This window comes from Mercurialis annua, linkage group LG3, assembly GCF_937616625.2.
Source record: "Mercurialis annua linkage group LG3, ddMerAnnu1.2, whole genome shotgun sequence".
Classification (NCBI taxonomy): domain Eukaryota; kingdom Viridiplantae; phylum Streptophyta; class Magnoliopsida; order Malpighiales; family Euphorbiaceae; genus Mercurialis; species Mercurialis annua.
In genome coordinates, this window is record NC_065572.1 from 1,601,373 (window position 1) to 1,615,643 (window position 14,271).

The following is a 14,271-nucleotide window of genomic DNA, read 5'->3' on the forward strand; positions in this document are numbered from 1 at the left end:
AAAGTCAAAATAATATATTATTATAATATAGTAAAGATCATATTTTAAATAAAATAATATCCGTGGTTCTAGTGATATCCGTACCGAACCGTACTGAATTATTAGAACCGAATCCCCGTACTGAACCGTACCGAAAAATAAAATCTCTGAACCGAACCGAACCGATTATTGGTAACGGATCCGGAGATCCAATTTTTGATATTCCCGACTTTTAGTTTGATTCCGGAGATTTGTCAATCCCCGGATTCCTCCGAACCGTGCTCACCCCTATTTGAAACTGAACATCCTGATGGTCACTTCTAGAAAATGTTGAACCGCTCCAAACCCGGCCATCCATCCATGTTGTTTAGCACATATTTCCTCTCCGTATTTATAAATATTTATTCTAAATTAAAATTTATTAATAGTTAAAATTCAAATGTAAAAGTTTTTTAATACTCCCTCCAGTTCATAATATTTGTCGCATTTGAGAAATTTTTTTGGTCCATAATATTATCATGTTATAATATGAAGAAAGCATTAATTGTTATTTTCTCATATTTGCCCCTTATTAATTTATTGAAAGAATACAATAAACAAATGAAAATGGTAGTTATAAATGCAAACAAGTTTCAATGTAGGGTTAACTTAATAAAAGTATTTACAAATTAAGACATATTAATTATTTTCTTAGTTTTTGTGCCAAAGCCAAATACGATAAATATTATGGACCGGAGGGAGTACTTCTTAAGGTTATACAACGAAAATTGAAAATTTCATTAAAACGGAGCAGTATGTTTGGACTTATTTGATAAGTAGTATATGAGAATTTCATTAAATTTGGGCGTGTTTGATTTGTCCTGCCAAGTTGAGAGGCCGAAATGACCCTTTGTTCAATTGAGCAATAACGACACCGTCTGGTTTCCCACCAAACACCCACCAAAAAGTACCGCATAACTCAATCGAAGCCGTCAATTCCCAAATCAACGGTTTAGAAGTGCCCAATGACATCAAAACTACATTTCCTGTATTCTGATTGGATACAACGATTAAAACCCGGTAACCCGACTGATATAAAGCAAATATTTCGTAATTGAGCCACTGAAATGCTGACAGTTCACACTCACACTCCCAAGTTTTAAATCTTCATAAAAACCTCAATAAATTTGATGTAATAAGTGTGATCAATCTCTCTCTAAAATTTTATCTCTCTAGATATTTTTGCTTAATTAGGTTGATTTTGAAGGTTAATTAATTGAGAAGAAAATTAAATTATGTTTTTGCTGGATTGGTTCTATGGAGTGCTTGCATCGTTGGGTTTGTGGCAGAAGGAAGCAAAGATCTTGTTTTTAGGGCTTGACAATGCCGGCAAAACAACGCTGCTTCACATGTTGAAGGATGAGGTTTTTTTAATTTTAATTTTTATATTTTATTTTGTGGGTTTTTGATTTTTTTGTCTATTGTTAATTCATGTTTTAGATATTTCAATTCTGTAGCTAAATAATGAATCTTTTTGCATATTTGAAGTATTTATATCATTAGTATTTTAAAAAATGTAATGGTTAAATTTTAGTTTGCTAGCTGTTGCTTTATTGTTAGATGTTGATGCTTATTGGTACCACTGATACGGACACTTGGCGTTTCGCGTTTCGGACATGAAACTTCAATTTTAACGTAGGAACCTTAAAAAATAATGCCGTTTTGCTGTGTCCGTGTCTGAGTGTTCTGTTTTCCCGAATCCGTGTCCGTGCTACCTAGTTTACAATTGTTTACTTAAGATGATGTGATTAATTGTTTTTTGGGTTATCTGCAACATGCAGAGACTGGTGCAGCATCAGCCTACACAGTATCCGACATCGGAGGAGTTGAGCATTGGGAAAATTAAGTTCAAGGCTTTTGATTTGGGAGGCCATCAGATTGCTCGTAGAGTCTGGAAAGATTACTATGCGAAGGTTTGTTTGGTTCTATGGAATTGCATTTGGATTTTGAATGAAATATCTAGATTGCTTGGTTATTATCGTAGCTGCATTGCATAATAGCTTGGTATCGAGAATCGAGAGATGTTGCCTCTGTGTATGAGCTAGTTGTATGGTGTTTCATGTATTGGGTTTTATTTTTTTTCTCAAACAATTCATTGATGTTGAAAATGGGGAAGATTAGAGGGACGTGACTTTAACTATGGACACAGGACATGGGTTAAGCAATGCAAATTTTGAGTGTTGCCCTTGTTACGCCTAGTTTCTTATCACCTTGGATATGTTCACATTATATACCCAACTCTTAACAAATAGTACAGGGTACTTATGCCTCCCTAATCCCAGATGATTTTGTTTAGTAATTATCCGATTCATGGGAGTTTGCTGATGGTATTTTTATCATTCGGAAGTGTTTTAGTATTTGCCCATCACACGTGTTGATTTCTCGCCATTTTATTTTGGTTTATCTTCATACGCAATATGGATGGAGTATAGATAAGTATTGAAACCCTAGTTTCAATCAGTAGTTATATTTTTGGTGGCCAGTTATATGTATTGATAAGATGTCACATTGACCATCGTTTAGCTATTTTCTCTATATAGACAATTGGTAGGGTTAAATATTTTTAAGGCTACCGAACTATACACTAATTAAAAAAAACAGTAATTGACATTCATTTGTTATATATTGGTAATTGAACTTCCACTATCCCAACTATGGGTAGTTATCTAATGAATTTGGACCAGCAATTACCTATGAGGCCGACGGATTGCCTACGTGATAAAGTTGGGATATCCAGCAATTCATTGGCCACATAGGCAACTATTGGCTTTAATTGAGTGCGTAACCTCTTGTTGTTGGAAAAATAAAAGTTTCATTTTGTAAAAAGCGTGTAGTCTCGGTAACCGTAAAAATAATTTAACCTCAATAGGTAAGTATTGCTGTGAAATTTCTTATGAAGTTGTCTACTGTCGAATTGCTTTCTCAAATTCAGTAGATGTGCAGGTGGATGCAGTTGTTTACCTGGTAGATGCTTACGACAAGGAGAGATTTGCCGAGTCAAAGAAGGAACTAGATGCTCTTCTCTCCGATGAAGCTTTGTCAGATGTTCCATTCCTTGTTCTGGGCAACAAAATTGATTTACCATTAGCTGCCTCAGAAGATGAGCTGCGATACCACCTAGGACTTACCAGCTTCACCACTGGCAAGGGTAAGGTGAACTTGGTAGACTCAAACGTCCGCCCCCTTGAAGTATTCATGTGCAGCATTGTCCGGAAAATGGGCTATGGAGACGGTTTCAAGTGGATGTCTCAGTATATTAAGTAGGGAGGCATAGGAAATCACGGTCTACTCAGTTTATAATCACAAATTCCATTTATACTGAATTGTCTCAAACATTTGTTCTTGAATCATCGATAAAAGCATTTCAGTTTTCATATTATATCTTAGTAATTTTCCAGCAGATATACTTTTTTCATGTCCATGATTGATCGTACCTGGGAAATTATGCGTTTATATTGCTTTATGAGCTATTTGTTTTAAATTGTAAGGCTCGATTGAATCTTCCCGTTTATCTTAACATCGCAGCAGATGCCAACTTGATTAACATTGTAGATACCAATTATTCTAGTCGAGCCGACTTGAATCTCAATTATTTGATCAAGCTCGTCTCAATTATTTGATCAAGCTCAAGGTTGAATTTCTAAAGTAAATCCTGAACGAGTTTGAGTTGAATCAAGTCAAGTTGTAAGTTTTATAGTTGAATCGGGTTTGAATTTGACATTGTTTCGACCCGATTCAACTTTATAGCATCCAAAGCCAGTTCTAGTTGGTTGGCTTGTTCACCTACACTCTCATCTTCATTCCCTTAGTCCTCGGGTTGTTCTGAGTAGAGCAAACCGCCAACTACCACTTCATATATAAGGGTATACTTATGTTGTTCTATCTATCAATCTAAAACATCTACTGAACTTCTTGTGATGGCAGTCCCACTTTTATCGAAACATAAACTCGTCGTGATCTTGATTCTGATTCCCCTCGCTCTATCATGCTTTTGCACAGGTCACCATGTCATAACCCAGTAAATTTTTGCTCTATAACTATCCATCTTATGATTAACTTTATCCTCTGTTTCTTGGATATTATTTATTAGCAGGATCTGCACAGGATATTCCAGGAAAAGAAATGATTTCAGATGCATTACGATGTTTCAGCAGTAAGGTAACTGTGCCTGTAAAATGTAATTCTTGAATTCTTGATACATCCTTTTGAATCTATTCTTGCAATTCTTTAATATTAAGTTACTACCAGATTTTCAGTGGCTGCGACGAGTCGTATAGATTAACAATGAATGGAAATCTTAATGTTCCACCAGAAGCTACTGATTTGTTCTGCAATGGACCTTGCTTAACCGAGACACAAGCAGTGCTTCATTGCATTAACAATGTTTTATCAGATTTTAAGTTCTTCAATGAAGCCACAGTACGAGACATGAGATCGGCCATTAATGCTGGCTGTAGCTATACCAACCTAAGAGGTATCACTTTTTCGTTATGCATCTGCTCCGGTTATTCGTCCCGACAGATCAGCTAATTAAGTTTGTTACTGCCTTGTGCAGGAAACTTCAATGTGGGATGATATTTAGAAGGTCAAACAAACAGTGGAAATAGATTTTCCAATTTGCTTGTGTTCTATGTCTTCTTTTTATTTCATGTTTATTGAATCAAATTGTTATTTTCCATTGCTAAAAGTAAATGGGGAACACTTCCTATATACATCAAGCTGGCTATAACAAGTAAAACAAACAGTCATTTCATATCGAAAACATACCGTTATTTCATTAACGTTGGATGAAAATGGAAAACGCAGCGGAAAACGGTGAAATCACATTTTTTACAAGAATAGATTATGAATAGAAAGTTTCAAAGCTCTAAAAGCTTTTAAAACATTTTGAGCACGAAGAAACCACATTCTTTTCAAGAATTGATTATAGATATAAAGTTTCCGAGTTTCAAAATACAGAAAGATAGGACTTTAACAAGTTTCATACGCAATATAGTACTCAATCATGCAGAAATGAGATCCATAAAGTTCTTCACTCTTGAAACTATCCCACTGCACTCTGCCCTGATTCTTTCTTGATATTCCGATCTCTCATCATTGCTCTAACCTCCTCAACTTTATCCCATTTCTTTTCTTCTGCATACATATTTGACAACAGCACATAATTACCGGAATTCGAGGGTTCGAGATTTATAAGCTCTTGGACAGAAACTTGTGCAAGTTCCATCTCACCATGAGTACGGCAAGCACTGAGCAAAGAACCCCATAAAGAAGCATTTGGCGCCTCAATCATGGATTTGATCAACTCATAAGCCTCCCTTACACATCCACAACGGCCAAGTAGATCAACCATGCATCCATAATGCTCAAGTTTCGGTTTGATTTGGTGATTTGCAGTCATCGAAGCAAACAGATCGCTCCCTCTTTCCACCAACCCTGCATGAGAACAACATGATAAAACTGCAACAAAGGTCGCCTCATTAGGCTTCATGCCTTTGTTTATCATCTCCTCGAACAAATCTAGTCCGACTTCCCCCTTCCCGTTAAACGCCATAGCCGAAATCATTGAATTCCAAGAAACCACACTCTTTTGAGGCATCTCATCAAATACACTTCTAGCAGTCTCCAACATGCCACATTTACTATAAAAATCTACTAACGCATTGCCTACAGAAACAAAGTCTCGATAGAGCCCACTCGACTCAGCATAAGACTTAATTTCTTGCCCTACACTAACAGCTTCCAAACGAGCACAAATTGGCAAAACAGTGACTATGGTCGCCTCGTCCGGCTTAACGCCCCGATCCCGCATTTCATGAAAAAGCTCCAAAGCTTCACTAAACCTCCCACTCTGTGCCAAACAAGAAATCATTAAGTTCCACGAAACAACACTCCGTTCACTCATTTTCCTAAACAAATACAAACCCATGTCAACATCTCCTCTTTTACAATAGCCACGAATCATTAAATTCCAAACAATCACATCTCTCTCACACATTTCATCAAACAGTTTCCCAGCATCCTCTAACATCCCACACTTAGCATAAAGTTCAACAACTCCAATCCGTATCGAGCTAAAACACTCAAACCCAAGAACTATAGCATCTTTATGAACACACTGGCCAAGTTTAAGAGTGCAAATATTCGAACAAGCCTTAAGCAAAGGCGCAAAAGTGTACTCATCAGGACAAATGCCTCGCTCTCTCATTGACATAAAAAAACTAACAGAGTTTTCATAGGGTCCAGATAAAGAGTACCCTTTAATCATAGCATTGAAGGGTAGTATACTGGGGTTTTGAGCTTGTAGAAAAACACGATTCGCATACGCCATTTTATTCTGAGACCCGCAAACAGAAATAAAATGAGCAAGAATATGGTTGAGCTGGTCGAGACCATGGCGAAGGAAATGTGCGTGGATTTGACAGAGTTGGGTTCGAGTTTTATGGCCGTGGAGGAGGCGCAAAATCTTACGCTCAGTTTCCCTGCTCATTCTTAACACTCACAAACAAGTTGAACTATGTTTAAAGACTAAAAAACTTTAGTTTCAGGTACTGTTATTACACTTGTAATAAAATACAGAACAGTTTAACAGGAAACTAGTTGAACTATTGCTTGACAGGAAAGTTATCTTCCGGTTGCCTCTGCCAGAAATAATTCGAAGCTTCAATCCACCGCGGATCAACCAAAAATCTGCCCGTCTTCCGAGCCCAACGAGACTTCTCTGTTCCAGATTCGGCCGACACCACATGAGTTACCGACGAGTCACGTTCTGTACAGCAAACAGCGCCCAAATTCTGAGCCATTTTCCAGAGACGGTGATTCTCAGCTTGAAAGTGCGTAGGAAACACTCTACTAAACACAATTTTACATCCCTTCAGCACATCTTTACGAACAGTACACAATACCCGTCTCACATCTCGGCCATTAACATCATCATCATCCACCATCTCCTCAAAGAACATACGGTGAACTTTCTTTAAAACCCTGAGAGTAGAGGCCAGTGCTCCGTCAGACTCACTCTCGTCGCTCTGAATTTGCGACAGAGACTTACAATTGAATCCAAATTGCGAACAGCTCGACGCAAAATAATGATATCTTTCCATCAGTATTAAATTTTCCGTATGCCTTGTTGTCCACGCTTTCTCAGTATCGTCCAAGATTAATACCGCATTTTCTTGCCCTAGCACAATGTCGAGGCCTTTCCGATTCCGCTCCGTTCCGTCGTCCCGAGATATAATTCTGCCGTCGAAGTAGTCACCTCCCGGGTCAAGAAGCTTCGCCATTTGCTTCGCGTATAATCCGTCGCCCATTGTGTATATGTACATCTCAAACATCTGACTCGCTTCTTTAAGAAACTCTCGTACAAACGGCCTTAATTTCGTCATCGTGTTCATGCAATCCAATTTGAAGAGGCTGTCATTTGAACTATTTTGCAAGTAATCTTCCTCTGGAGTCAGTTGCATAAACTGAGTAGAATTAAGCAGAGTATGGTCAAGATCAAGCACCAAGTAGAGCTTCTTATGTCGTAGCAAATTCTTTAAATCATTGTCACGTAATCTCGCAATTTCGTCGTTACAGAGCCTTAAACCCTTGTGAATGTACCTAAAGCTGACGCCAGTTTCTTCGGCTAACCTTTGTCCACAGCAAATACACATGTCGCCAAAAGTTCCTGGATGTGTGCACGAAACCTTGCCGGTGGGCGGCGGAAAGGACATGGCCATGGTATTAGCGGCGGGTGAAAATTATAATAATGAATAACGTAATGTTTATTGTTTGATGATGGTGCTATTTATAGAGATTATAAATGTACACGTGTCCTGAAAGGATTTGGATTCCTATTTCAACAAGGATTGGGTTCGTGTCAGTCCGTGAATATTACCTATTTAGATCAACTGTGGTTGCGATAGTTTTCTCTAGTGTCGCTAAATATGGGAAGTTCAGATTAAATTCAATTAAACTTTCATAAATCTACTACTTTTATATATGTAAATCTACTTGAATTTATAAAAATGAAAAATAATTATATCAAATAAAACCGAACTAATCGATTTAGTTGAAACTTTTTGTCTTTGTAAACGATTTAGTTTGTACTAAAATTTAACTAGACCTTTTGCTTATAAAATAATGAACAACAAAGAAAACTAAAATTTTACTATAATATAAAACTTACATTCAAACTAAATTTGTTAATTATGTTTGTTCTTCGGTTTAGTTCAATTTTTATACAATATTCTTGGAAACATTTGTGGGATCAGACAATTTGTTTAAAATAATGCTATTTTTAGACTATCATTAAACATCTTTTATTAATCCCATTTTGATTAATTTGATTTGGTTATTTTTTATGTTCTTATTTGTTAGGATTATCAATACAAGTCACACAATTTTGCATTTTATTTATATTTGTACCTCACAAATTCCTTTAATGCAAAACTTCCCTCAAAAATTAAAAACTTATTGTTCATATCTAAATAAAAATATGTTAAATTAATTATGCTCATTACACATATATATTGTCAATATCTCATTAGTCCTTACATGAACTTATCATGCTTCAAGACTCTGGTTTCTGCTTTGATTTTTAAAATCAGACTGCGAACTATACCGTTCATTGCAAATAAAAAATATAGATTAATTAATTTAAACTAATTTAAACGCGTTTAATACATCATTCATTTATAATAAATGATGTAGATTTATGAACTTACCTTTCATATTCAAGTGAACTTAAGTGATCCTACTTTCATTAAGTACCTAATATCCTTAATTTTTGTTCCAAAAACTAGTTAATCAAAACCCCAGCATCCTTAATTTAGTTACCTAAAACTGAACATATTGATTGGTTTAATTTCATAAAATAAGAATGGCAAGTATGTTAATCTCTCTGTAATTAATATTTTTCCGATCATAAACCCATCAAGCAGGCATAACAATAAATCCATCACGCACCACAAACTAACACACTTCAAAGTCCAAATATATACATTTTGTATATCTTTTCTTCTCAGAAAAAAAAAACATTCTCAAAAAACATTTCACAAACTCGTTGAACTATATTTACACACGAAAACTTCGATTCCAGATACTACTTATTTACAATTGTAATCAACACAGGAAATCATTCTTGATCTAGCAAAACGTGATCGGTTGAGTGGAGTTGTAAATCTGATCGATCATTTTAAACTTCTTGATCCTTCTCTTCGGATAATCATCTTCGCCACCACCCTCGACGGAGACACCATGCTTTCCACCGTAACAACGGTGGCTGCAGTTGCAGAGATGATTGAGTTGGAGTAGAAGCTGAGCCACGTCGAGTTCCCAGTCGGAGAACGGGATTTTCTTGATCTTTGTCTTCTGGATTGTCTTGTTTGAAGATTTCGTCATATCGGGGACTTTTTTGAATTTGAGTAATGTAGATATTTGTTGATGATGGTGATGCTATTTATATAGACTATAAATGGATACGTGTCCTTAAAGGATTAGGATTTCCTATTTCATCAAGGATTCGTTTAAGTCGGTTACTAGAATACCCAACGGAGTTAATTAAACGTCGCCGTATGTGCTTTTAGAATAAACCTCATTTTCGCGCGTTGCTATTCTCTCATCTGCTCCCTATATACTTTAGGTTAGGCCTAATACTCAATTAAATAAAAATATTTATTTTTTAAATTGCATTATCATTTTTTATAATTTTGATTTAATTTCAAATATTATTATCAGTTGTATTAAAATTTAAGCTGCATATGTGCCGATCTGCATAAACGTCGAGTGAAATTGACGTGAATAATGCCGATGACGTAAAAAAATATTGGATGACATAAAAATTCAAACCTTTATAATATCTTTTAATTTTGACCAATTTTTTATTCTAAATTTATATTAAATTAATTTTTCTAAATCATACTCAATAGAGGATTATGATTCCTATTACCCATGTCTTTTTAAAAAAAATTGGAGGAGATTCCGATCTTTGAGAGACAACTTGATTTCACGATTTTAACAAAACATTGTCTAGCACATATATACTATTCGAGCTATAATTCATTAATATTAGTGATGTTAATAATCCACTGGTAAATTATTCATTTGTAACTCCAGACTCGCTAAGTATCCTGAAAAAACTTGTCGTGTTACAGTCTCATGCATTTTTCACTATTTTCAGAAATTGATCTGAATAAAAAGAAATCATCATATAAGAATTTCAATTCTTCTCTGAAAAAACTATTGAATCCTAGAGTGGCCTAATTGCTCTTAACAGAGTTCTTGGGAATATAGATTGCTAAAAAAACAAGTTGGTAATAATATTGTAGACAAATTTCATTTTCCACTATGAATTTTAACATTTCAACAGAAAATTTTACACATTCCGAAGGGCAACTACCAATTTCAACTTGTAGCCCTTGAGGATCATCTCATGAGAGAAAAGAACCAGTCTTTACAAAGCAAAGATCAGTGCTAGTAGGAATGCAGACCTAAAATACTATTTTCACTTTTTGGAAGACCCGAAACCACCAAACCCCATCATGGCAGCAACGTCGGGATCAATCTCGACCTCCTCCTCTTCTTCCGCTGCCTTCTCTTTCTGTACCGAGAAACAAATTAACAAAAAAACAGTAATTACTAAGGAAACGTTAATTATACGAATAAGGATTTTTCTAATGTTATTTTGTCAATTTCACCGTTGGATGAATGTGCTAATAATTTATCCAATGCCCAATGGTTATAAGCGGATAAAATAACATTTATTTTTTAAAATATAAAAGGCACCTCCTAAGAATAATATATGAAAAAAAATGAACACAAGCTCTACTTTCCAGACATACAAACTCCACCATAATATTCTGCACGTCTTAAGATTGAACATGTCTATATCTTATTTGAACAGAAATTCTTGTGACACTAACCTTTTTTTCTTTCTTCCTTTCTCGGCGCTGCCGCTTTCTTTCTTCCTCTTCTTGCTGTTGTTTTAAAATCCTTTCATCGAGATCTGAGAGAAAAATAGGAAATTATTGATTTGCAGCTAAATTGATCATCAATGAACCCCAAGTACACATATTGTATCTTTTCCATTCAGCTTTATATCTTTACCTTGTTCTGTAAAGTTACCAGGATCTTTCCGTTTCTTGAGTATTTCAAATCTCTCTTGGACCTATACATATTTAGATAAAAATATATTAAAACTAACAATATCAAATGATCAGATTTGAGATGACTGAAAAATAATTATAAAATTTCCCTTTCACAAGGCCTGTGCTAATTAGTGAAAATGCATTTGTTAGAAGACACTCGTCAGCTCGTAATATTTATATTTTTTTAGTTTAAAGCTAGTTTATCAACCTTTAAGCTCTATGTACTACTCCCTCCGTCTCAATAGAGTTGTCCACTTTGCCTTTATCACATAGTTTAAGAAAAACAATCATTGTTTATGGGTTTTGTAAAATTTTCCTCACTTTTCTTATCATACCCTTATTTAATATAGGGTCCACTTGCAATTTACTTTCAATTTACTCATTAGTGAATTTAAATAGGGGTAATATAGAAAAATTGAGTGTAAAAGTTGTTATTTTTTGAAAGTGGACAAGAGTTTTGGGACAAAAAAATTTCTCAAAGTGAACAACTCTATTGGGACGGAACGGAGGGAGTATTAAGTATTAAGAGCATACAGAACAGATCACTAGGTGGTAAAAAGTTTAAAATAGCTAGGAAAATTAACAGAGCTTGCATATCAGAAAGTTGCAATTTGAAGAAAATAATAATTACTTAAAACAGTACCTGCTGAAGAGATGCCCGCTCTACCCGCATAGACATGCCAAGAGCTCTTTGATCTGAACAACAAAATTTGTAATATCATCAAATTAGCAATATTTTTTTTTTAAAAAAGGTCAGCGAACAAATAATAAACACGCACGTTTCTTTCCATTGATGTGGTCCAAGTAATTTGCAGAATCCTTTACTACACATTCACATACTGAACAATAGTATCCAGCCTGAAATAGAGAAAATAAAAATTCAGAAAAATAGGAAAACAAAAATTCCCAATTACCACATAATATTTCCTTTTTATGCAGAGACAAAAGAAGCAGCATAAACTTGACACGATGTTCACCCTAAGAGACTTAACAGAAAACTTGTATGCATGCTATGCAATGGATGGAAATAAACTCAAGTAATAGAGAAGCAGAGGCCAATGTTTATCTACCTTAATAGAGAGAGCATTATAATTATCAATAGTCTGAACCGCTATCTATAGTCAAAATTATTAGCATTCAAATTAGAAAAGTCAATGTTTTCCTCTGCACAAAACGTTTTTTGAAGTGGGAGAAGTGCGTGTGAAACATTTAGTACAGAAATTTGAACTCTGATAGACCTATGTTAGCTAACTAAACTTCATTGGCTACTAATAAGGGACAACAAATATCCTTTAAACTTTAACTATTAAGTTGTTTTCAATTGCTAATATACCATAGCTACGCGCACACAAATTTTCAGCTTTCCTCTCTACTTTTACCAATCTCATTCAGTTTCTACTAACTTAAAAAAAAAATAAAGACAATGTTAAATGTAATGATGGTGCAACACATTATGAGGATATATAGCAGTGAAGAAAAAAAAAAGCTAACAAGGAACAAAGAAAGAAGCAAGCAAACTTTCTTCAAGTAACTTCACTAAAGATAATTCTACCTAGCTTAATCAGTCAATTTGCAAACGCACTGCTCCCAGAAATCACATCAATATTACATGACAACCAAACCAAATATATGAAAGGAAAGAATCCATAGGAACATGATAACACATACCTGCTGGCTCAGAGGTGCTATAGGAGTAACAACCTGTAAAGAGATCAAATATGAAAAAAAAGTAAGTGACTGGACATAGAGATCATACAGACCGAAACTCCATGATATTTGATATTAGAAATGTCTGAAACTTCAACATTTAGCATGCATTCAATCACAAGAAGCAGATAAAAATGCATAATATCAAATAACTAGGGAATTATCGAAACGAACAACAATCTCATGCCATAATACAAGAACAAAAATATGAACAGGCCAAAAAAAGTAAAGCATAAAATTTCCAATCTCAGCTACTGGTTGAAGTTCGCATAAGATACAATCTAATTTAATATACTTCTTTCCACAAAAGTCACTTTAAACAACAAATGACATGAAACTAGCTATCACTTCATATATGAACTCCGTTCTACATATTCCAAGGAACATTTCTTCTGAGTTTAACATTCCTTACTTTTATGATTTAACACCAACTGGTCACCATAAAAAAATAGCAGTCTCTAAAGAGCATACTATATACAAAAGTTTGATAGTCTCTTAAAATCTTATCAATAAGTCAATATAATAACCTATCTAATTTTTCCAGCAAGCTCTATTTTACTGTAGCAACCACTACTTATTAGCATAAAATAAGTTCATTTGGTTTCATAAATTCTGGAAATTAAATAGAACAGGAAGTAACTAACCTGAGTTTTCCCTAATCGAGAATCGAGGTCTACTTGATAATCTCTATGCTTCAAGGGCTTCCTCTGCACAGGAGGACCTTTTGCTGCACAATAATAGTCAAAATCAATAATCATTACCGTTTCGTTAACACTTCATCAACTAAAAAAATAAATTGAGAAGCAATAGCTAAAACAAAGATGTTTGAGCAAAAACATTTACTTACATTTTGATTTAAATCGCCCCTCATCCTCCTGAACAAAAACATCAATAATCGAACAAAAGCAGATAAAAAAGTTAGTTTCTAAGCTAATAAAATTCAGTAAAGTGAAGTTTTTAATGATGAAGATCAAACAAACCTCCTTTTCACGCTCACGAGCTCGTTCTAAATACTCTTCTTTATCAAATTTTCTTCTAAATGTGTTATCAACACCACCAGCCTACAGAGAATTGTATTTTTAAATTGAAAAACTTATAAGTTATTGAATTAATGAAATCAGAAGCAAAACTAAGAACACACTATAAATTCAATTCAATCAAAAATAATACACCGAATTTGAACTTACATTATTATGAGCCATTTAAGCAAGAAAATCTTAACCTGGAAACAGAAACAGGTGATACAAATCAAATTCAGGTTAAGAATTCGAAAAGATAAAGATATATAAACCCTAATTATCACTCCATCTTTAAACGGTAAAGAAACGAACAAGGGATTAGCAAACGCCATGTGAAAGCTGCTTATTTTTGTTTTATGGATCTCACAATAGTAAAATTAGTATCATTTTTGTTTAGG

At 34.6% G+C, this 14,271-nt stretch overlaps 5 protein-coding genes across 5 annotated transcripts; 2 read left to right on the top strand and 3 right to left on the bottom strand.

The window, feature by feature from the left end:
- Nucleotides 1-1,074: 1,074 nt before the first annotated feature.
- LOC126674690 (GTP-binding protein SAR1A) lies at nt 1,075-3,397 on the top strand. Its single transcript, XM_050369176.2, has 3 exons — nt 1,075-1,382; nt 1,800-1,931; nt 2,962-3,397. Exons 1-3 carry the CDS (start codon nt 1,254-1,256, stop codon nt 3,280-3,282), a joined length of 582 nt encoding a protein of 193 aa, XP_050225133.1. The 5' UTR covers nt 1,075-1,253; the 3' UTR covers nt 3,283-3,397.
- A 321-nt stretch (nt 3,398-3,718) lies between these two features.
- LOC126674692 (uncharacterized) lies at nt 3,719-4,730 on the top strand. Its single transcript, XM_050369178.2, has 4 exons — nt 3,719-4,017; nt 4,109-4,176; nt 4,267-4,492; nt 4,574-4,730. The coding sequence occupies exons 1-4, from the start codon at nt 3,936-3,938 to the stop codon at nt 4,591-4,593; spliced, it is 396 nt and encodes a 131-aa protein (XP_050225135.1). The 5' UTR covers nt 3,719-3,935; the 3' UTR covers nt 4,594-4,730.
- A 21-nt stretch (nt 4,731-4,751) lies between these two features.
- LOC126674683 (pentatricopeptide repeat-containing protein At1g09190) lies at nt 4,752-6,605 on the bottom strand. Its single transcript, XM_050369168.2, has one exon. The coding sequence runs from the start codon at nt 6,506-6,508 to the stop codon at nt 5,063-5,065; it is 1,446 nt and encodes a 481-aa protein (XP_050225125.1). The 5' UTR covers nt 6,509-6,605; the 3' UTR covers nt 4,752-5,062.
- A 12-nt stretch (nt 6,606-6,617) lies between these two features.
- Nucleotides 6,618-7,836, bottom strand: LOC126674686 (RNA polymerase II C-terminal domain phosphatase-like 4). Its single transcript, XM_050369170.2, has one exon. It carries the CDS (start codon nt 7,737-7,739, stop codon nt 6,624-6,626), a length of 1,116 nt encoding a protein of 371 aa, XP_050225127.1. The 5' UTR covers nt 7,740-7,836; the 3' UTR covers nt 6,618-6,623.
- Nucleotides 7,837-10,310: 2,474 nt separating this feature from the next.
- LOC126673503 (uncharacterized) lies at nt 10,311-14,209 on the bottom strand. Its single transcript, XM_050367673.2, has 10 exons — nt 14,042-14,209; nt 13,835-13,915; nt 13,702-13,729; nt 13,499-13,581; nt 12,816-12,848; nt 11,927-12,005; nt 11,791-11,843; nt 11,107-11,167; nt 10,923-11,005; nt 10,311-10,600 (listed from the first exon to the last, which is right to left on the bottom strand). Exons 1-10 carry the CDS (start codon nt 14,054-14,056, stop codon nt 10,505-10,507), a joined length of 612 nt encoding a protein of 203 aa, XP_050223630.1. The 5' UTR covers nt 14,057-14,209; the 3' UTR covers nt 10,311-10,504.
- Between the last annotated feature and the right edge of the window lie 62 nt (nt 14,210-14,271).

Excerpts from the sequence above, each read along its gene's own strand:
- LOC126674690 (XM_050369176.2), top strand. The coding sequence starts at position 1,254 with ATGTTTTTGCTGGATTGGTTCTATGGAGTGCTTGCATCGTTGGGTTTG. Across the intron at positions 1,383-1,799 it reads TTCACATGTTGAAGGATGAG|AGACTGGTGCAGCATCAGCC; the intron begins GTTTTTTTAATT and ends TGCAACATGCAG. Across the intron at positions 1,932-2,961 it reads GGAAAGATTACTATGCGAAG|GTGGATGCAGTTGTTTACCT; the intron begins GTTTGTTTGGTT and ends GTAGATGTGCAG.
- LOC126673503 (XM_050367673.2), bottom strand. Across the intron at positions 13,582-13,701 it reads GGGGCGATTTAAATCAAAAT|CAAAAGGTCCTCCTGTGCAG; the intron begins GTAAGTAAATGT and ends ATTATTGTGCAG. Across the intron at positions 12,006-12,815 it reads TAGCACCTCTGAGCCAGCAG|GCTGGATACTATTGTTCAGT; the intron begins GTATGTGTTATC and ends TCTCTATTTCAG.
- LOC126674686 (XM_050369170.2), bottom strand. The coding sequence starts at position 7,739 with ATGGCCATGTCCTTTCCGCCGCCCACCGGCAAGGTTTCGTGCACACAT.
- LOC126674683 (XM_050369168.2), bottom strand. The coding sequence starts at position 6,508 with ATGAGCAGGGAAACTGAGCGTAAGATTTTGCGCCTCCTCCACGGCCAT.
- LOC126674692 (XM_050369178.2), top strand. The coding sequence starts at position 3,936 with ATGGCAGTCCCACTTTTATCGAAACATAAACTCGTCGTGATCTTGATT. Across the intron at positions 4,018-4,108 it reads TCTATCATGCTTTTGCACAG|CAGGATCTGCACAGGATATT; the intron begins GTCACCATGTCA and ends ATTATTTATTAG. Across the intron at positions 4,177-4,266 it reads TACGATGTTTCAGCAGTAAG|ATTTTCAGTGGCTGCGACGA; the intron begins GTAACTGTGCCT and ends AGTTACTACCAG.